The sequence below is a fragment of the Acanthopagrus latus genome, chromosome 1 (genome assembly GCF_904848185.1).
Source record: "Acanthopagrus latus isolate v.2019 chromosome 1, fAcaLat1.1, whole genome shotgun sequence".
Lineage (NCBI taxonomy): Eukaryota > Metazoa > Chordata > Actinopteri > Spariformes > Sparidae > Acanthopagrus > Acanthopagrus latus.
Genome location: NC_051039.1, coordinates 19,653,417 through 19,659,607, shown reverse-complemented (window position 1 = coordinate 19,659,607; position 6,191 = coordinate 19,653,417). Strand labels below are relative to the sequence as shown.

At 39.2% G+C, this 6,191-nt stretch overlaps 1 protein-coding gene across 2 annotated transcripts; it reads right to left on the bottom strand.

Moving 5' to 3' along the window:
* Positions 1 to 2,775: 2,775 nt before the first annotated feature.
* Positions 2,776 to 5,503, bottom strand: LOC119027767 (CD209 antigen-like protein E). 2 transcript variants are annotated; one of them, XM_037113210.1, is made up of 6 exons: positions 5,260 to 5,503; positions 4,665 to 4,754; positions 4,024 to 4,116; positions 3,719 to 3,861; positions 3,492 to 3,592; positions 2,776 to 3,298 (listed from the first exon to the last, which is right to left on the bottom strand). In XM_037113210.1, the coding sequence occupies exons 1-6, from the start codon at positions 5,390 to 5,392 to the stop codon at positions 3,151 to 3,153; spliced, it is 708 nt and encodes a 235-aa protein (XP_036969105.1). In that variant the 5' UTR covers positions 5,393 to 5,503; the 3' UTR covers positions 2,776 to 3,150. The 2 variants fall into 2 exon arrangements, with proteins under 2 accessions (XP_036969105.1, XP_036969113.1); XM_037113218.1 differs by lacking the exon at positions 4,665 to 4,754.
* Between the last annotated feature and the right edge of the window lie 688 nt (positions 5,504 to 6,191).

Genomic DNA, 6,191 nt, shown 5'->3' with positions numbered 1-6,191 from the left:
CTTTATTATTTTCAGCTTTTCAGAAGCCAGCAGTCTTTTCAGAAATTCCATTCTCAACTTACCTTGAAGCTTTATCCAAAGATTATGTTGGTCCATGTTCAGCCTTTCTTGCTGCAGTCTTTTTTTTCTTTGACCACTTGGTTGTAACAGGTCTGTAGCTGGTCTCTTTCTAGAGTCAGGTTGTTGTAACAGGTCTGTAACTGGTCTCTCTCTTTTTTGATGCTGGTCTGTAAGTGGTCTCTTTCTAGAGTTAAGTTGTTGAAACTGGTCTGTAACTGGTCTCTTTCTCTGAGCAGGTTGTTGTAACAGGTCTGTAGCTGGTCTCTCTCTTTTTTGATGCTGGTCTGTAAGTGGTCTCTTTCTAGAGTCAAGTTGTTGAAACTGGTCTGTAACTGGTCTCTTTCTAGAGTCAAGTTGTTGAAACTGGTCTGTAACTGGGCCATCTCCTTTTCTCTCTCAGAGTTGCTTTTGAAAACTGTTTGACACATAAACAAACAAATAAACAAACACTGGCAACCATCAAGATATTTCTTTGTGCATCAGCATACTAACAAAGTACTCACATAGGAAAACCAGAGCTAAGAATCCAATCAAGAGCAGACACAGCAGACTTAGAACAGCAGCTCTGCAGAAAGTCCTCTTCACATGTTTAACACCTGAAATTGAATGCAATAATTGTCATTTCTTACTTTGAATTCAGTCAAATGAAATCAAATCCAGCCAGCATTAACAATATTATATGTTACAAAACTCTTAAAATACAACTTATCTCAGACAGTCAAATGACCTGTGTACTAGAGTTGGAAGCCACTGTGATACTTGGGGTGCTTGGACAGTGTTATCACAAGTATGAAGGTTTATTGCTAATTTTGATTATTATCAAAGGATCAGCTGTTGGAACCATTCAAAAGCATAGCGTGTGTGTGTGTGTGTGTGTGTGTGTGTGTGTGTGTGTGTGTGTGTGTGTGTGTGTGTGTGTGTGTTTATTACCTGAGAGCGCAGATCCAGGTCTGTTTGGCTCCAGAGTGTGAATCAACATATTTTCGTAAATATCTTCTGAACTTGGCATCTCCCTTTCCCTCGTGCTGGGACACTCTTTTGGAGTTCCTACGTTTGCATAGATATTGAATAGTTGAGCCATGGTGATACAGCTGTACTAATGATATGGTTTGATCCGGAGGTGCCTGAAGCCATCAGCATCTGATCAAAGTGTCCTTTGATGATGTGTTTTTCTGGCCTGTGTTCAGAGTAATATCTTCTAAAATAGGACATTTTCTATTTACACACCTGACTCTCTACTTCACAGGAAACTGAGGGCTGGTAGTGTTAAATGTGGTAGGTGACCACTTTTACCTATTTAAACTTGCAAAGTTGCAGCTGCATGAAGGTGCTTTCCGTTTTGTTCAGTGCAATGTTGTAAATGATCTTGAATGTCGCACTTAAAAGATAGATAGATGTCAGTCCATTTTTACAGTGACAAGTCATTGATAGACATAAATAATTCTATTTTTTCCAGTAACTCAATGTACCATAAGTTATTTAAGCAATTAAGGCCACCAAAGAAGTGCAAACTGTTATGGCTACAGCAAAAAGGGACCATAACAGAAGACACAAAGACTGGAAGGTTGAAGTCTAAATGCCAGATTTAATAGCAGCTCTAAAGTCCAACCACAAAATCGAAAAAGGAAGTGCATCAGGCCTTCAAAGAAAGCTGGCGACAAAAACAAAAGGAGAAGGCAGGGGCAAATCTGAGAATAAAAGAATTACAAAAACTACCTGAAGTAAACGCAAACGAAGCTCAGGGAACAAACTGACAAAAATAAGAGGGGAAGACAAGGACCTTACTTTGAATACACAGGTAGTGATTAACTAACATTTACAGGAGAAAAGAGGAAATGAGAAGCAAAACATGACACATGAGGAGAGAGTTACAAAGTGAAATAGGAAATAACTAAACTAAAAACCCCAACCATGACACAAACATCACCTCACTGATGGGTTTGAGGTCATGTCATGTCATTGTCCGTAACCGCTTATCCCTTTCCATGGGGTCACTGGGTGTTGCTGCTGGAGCCAATCCCAGCCTTGTCTCAGGGCGAGGGCAGGGTACTCCCTGGACAAGTCGCCAGCTCATCGCAGGGCCCTCACTGATGAGCAATGTGGGGTTCAGTATCTTGCTCAAAGACACTTCGGGATTTGAACTAATGACCTCTTGATCACTAGTCAACCTGCTCTAGCCGCTGAGCTACAGCCGCCCACTGGGTTTGAGGTAACATTTCATTATCAGCTAACCTTTCGTCAGTTGATATCGTGTCAGCAATCATCTCACTCTCATGTTCAAATAAAGTTTATCAATTATATGTTGACAGTAAAACCTTTTGGTTATCATCTTCTTGAGCACTTCTGTTAATTGCCTGAGCAGGTGAGATTCAGAGCATTGTTGTTAAGACGAAAGACAATACTGACAACAACTTAAGAAATGTCAAGAAAATGTCACTCCCAGCTCCACCCCTCCAGCTTTGAACCCACCAGCCTCCATCATCAAGTTAGCAATATCCGCAATACCCTGACTCTGATTGGCTTATCTTGAAAGCCTAACCTTAACCCAAACCACTCTTGACCCTTATGCCCTAATCTAAACAGTCCAACCAATAAAGGCAACTGATCAGAGGCAGAGAAAAGCGAGAAAAGCTGTGGGATCCATATTAACACATATCTGGTTAGTTAAAGAAATAGTCAGGTGACCTTCATTGCCATGACAGCACATGACATTTGTAAGTTAAGTCACAAAAATTTATGAAACTTAAAAAAGTCAGTGTTGACTGTTAGTTTTCATACCATTACAGTATCAACAGACATAAACAGCACATCCAGAAATTAGGCTATATGGGTGTTTTCAGGAATAACGCTACTGGGTTATCTATAGCAGCAGTTTGAAGTGCAGGGCAACCAAGCTAACATAATTATTGTGTTGAAAGTAAGAATTTATCTATCTCAATGATTATTTTCCCCATAAAGTCATGGGTACAGGTTCATCATTCACATGTACACAGTCACAGGATTGTGAAATGGTTTTGGGAAAGTGGAATTTCTGCACCCAGACTGACCATAAAGTGCTTTTCAGCATTTCAGGGTTGTATATATGCTGAGTTATAAAGCTATCATCTTTTCACAGATCCAGAAATTGTGTTCTTCACATGATAAATCATTCCAGTTGTTTTCCAGATCATGGGACCTGAAGTCCACACAGTCTTCTCTTTTGCCTTCATAAGCGTTGGGCTCTCCGGGGCTCCAGTAGCTGAAACAAAGAAACAAATAATCTTTAAACAAAGAGCACAAGCCAAGAAGCATTTGAAGGGCAGCAACATGAGTCCAGGTTTAAATTAAATTAAAATGTTTTCTATGATTCAGTAAGGAGCCAGTTATCACACCAACAAAAGGCTTTCATTTTCAGCATCGATGTATTTTGATTAAAAAGCTAACATGCAAACCTTTCAGTCAGTGGCGTGCCATCCACCCATTTCCACATTCCTTTGCTTTCTCTGTCTGTCAGTCCAATCCATGGGAGGTTGTGGAATTTTCTTGCAAACTCCTTGTTTACAGAGAAAAAACAGTAATCAATACAAATAGAACCAGTTTAAATCAATCTTACCCCTAGATGACCTCACAGTCAGTACATTTTTCACTCTTTCTCTTGCTATTGCCTCTTCAAACACACCTGTTCGTCTTTGGTGTTGATGATAATCAGGTCAGCTCCTCTTTGCAGGCAGTCATTTCTGCTGTCTGTCCACGATTTCTTGATAGAAGAAATGTAATAGAAACTGGGATGGAAATACACCCATCCTTGTTGGAAATAGTTGTCTGTTAATCAAGAAACACAAGATAACTTTGAGGACAGACGTTTGTTGCCTGTGCCTAAGTACACTCATGGGGGCGCCCGGTAGCATTAGCTGGGCTAGGTACTATCTTTCTTAAGATTGCACCGAATGCCCATTTAGATGCAAGTTTCACCCTCCTGCTTACCATAGTTAATCAGTTTTCTCTTCAGCTCGTCAGTCTCCTCAGTCACATTTGTGCAGCTGGCACCTTTATCTGGTGTCTTACTGCCAGAACTGCCTGAAAGAGCAGAAACACTTCATTAAGAATTCACGTGTCAAACATTACATCAAACCACTCAGAACAAGTTGGTGGACTATTATAATGCTCAAGGTTACTTTGGCACGTAGACAGGAGAACATTCAGGAACAAAATGTACACTGGACTATAACCATGTTTTCAAGCTGACAGTTGTGACTCATGGGTTTTTTTTTTTAGGGTTAGGGTTTCAACAGCAAAGATATTAAGCAAGATCAGGAAAGTCCCATCCTCTCGTGACTAAATATAACAGTAATACATGAACCCACTACTGCTATTAATCTTTGTTATTGGTTTTGATTCTAAACTTCCCCAAACTTGTTTCTGTGAGTTACCATGGGCTCCTAGTTGCTTATGTCATTGTCAATCAAGTGATCTGCACACATGAAAAAACTCTCAGAGAAACTGATTGTCATATCTTGTAATTTCAACTAACTAGATCATTGTTTTCTAGCTTTATGATAATAGGAAAAAAAAGAATAAAAGTCTGTAGAAATAAAAGAAAAAAAAACACAATCAATATGACTCACAGTGAGTGTGGCGCAGTGAAATGTTTAGGGCAGCTTGTAGGATGCACAAAAGTCCAAAGCTCACAGCAACACATAGGTAGAGTTTTCTCCCTGAGTGCATAAATCAGACAAATATGAGCACGAACCGAGTGTCTGACGGCCTGCTCCATGAAGCAGGGGAACAGAGTTATCTGAGAAATGTTCTGTGTTTCCATTTTGGGAGGAATGAACGTGGGACGGATATCGAAATTTAGAAAATTGTACAACCACAGAATTCCTAACTTAGAGAAGTCAAGAAGACACTGGAAAATCCACGATTTACAAAATCACTTAATGTGTTGTCAGGCAGTTTCAGAAGCCATTGTGTGTACTTTTCAAGTGTATTACAAGGACGTAACTTGTCACTGGTCCTCAATGCAAAATGACTGAATAAACTAACATCACATTAAAGCAGATCAATAATATTTTCTCATGTACACTAAAAACTTTGGAAAAATTGATTCCTCCTTAGCCCTTGTTTCCAGAATGTTTCTTGATATGTTTTAGCTTTTAAATCCATACTTTTTGAAAGGTTAAAACTCAAAGTATTTATTGACCTGTATGTTTTCTAGCTTACCAGGAACTGCAGCAGTCACTCCACCATCCTGTCCAGAACAGCTCTTCAGGGCATCACGCCCTGCTGATGCTTCGGGTATATTTACATAGTCCATAGTGATCTCCGACTGCTCCTTATAGACAAACCTCACCATGTTCTAACAACCAAGTGAGAATAGTGATGTTTTCTAAGTGGTGCGAATGTTTGAGAAAATAACTTTACTCTGTTGTAAGTGGCGTACTTCTGCTTTTGATCATGAACAGATTAGTGCAAACTGTGATGACATTCTGTGCTTTCAACATACCACATATGGTTATGCTTTTGTTGACGCATGGCTGCCTGACTATGGAAGAAAATATTACTTCCCTTTTATTTTGATCTGAATTAACTATGAAGGCCAAGATGTCCTCTTTCTGCTAACAAATCAACTCACTTGTGGTCTTCCCCATCTTTCCTCGACTCAAGCAACTTCTCCACACTAAAGCATTTTATTTCTCCTCCATCTTTGAAGTAACATTGAATGCCCTTTTTTTCTGAAAACCTTAATTTGCTACTTCCAAACCATTTTGATGGTATAGTGTCTTGTAATGGGACATACATAATTACTTTTAAGATGTTTTTATTTATATGTTATTTTTATAAAGCACGTTTTAATACAATTCTCTGTCTTGGGTGACTTTGAAGTATTTCTTGTGAATAAACTTCTGTGGATGAAATGGACCCTCAACGAACTGGACATCACTGCATAACTCTGTAATACTTGGTGAGCCTTAATTGTATCAGAGAAATAGAAAGAAAAGAGAAGATCACAGGAATTTAAAGGCACATTCACAAATTCAAATTGGTAATAAATCACACAACACAAACAACAATATACGTAGCTTGTTTTAAACATTTCACCACGGGGGATTGGATGGCTCTGAGTCATTTAAAAATCGTCTCTAAATCGTCAC

Excerpts from the sequence above, each read along its gene's own strand:
- LOC119027767 (XM_037113210.1), bottom strand. The coding sequence starts at position 5,392 with ATGGTGAGGTTTGTCTATAAGGAGCAGTCGGAGATCACTATGGACTAT. Across the intron at positions 4,117-4,664 it reads TTCACTGCGCCACACTCACT|GCAGTTCTGGCAGTAAGACA; the intron begins GTGAGTCATATT and ends CTGCTCTTTCAG. Across the intron at positions 3,593-3,718 it reads TCAACACCAAAGACGAACAG|GAGTTTGCAAGAAAATTCCA; the intron begins GTGTGTTTGAAG and ends TCTGTAAACAAG.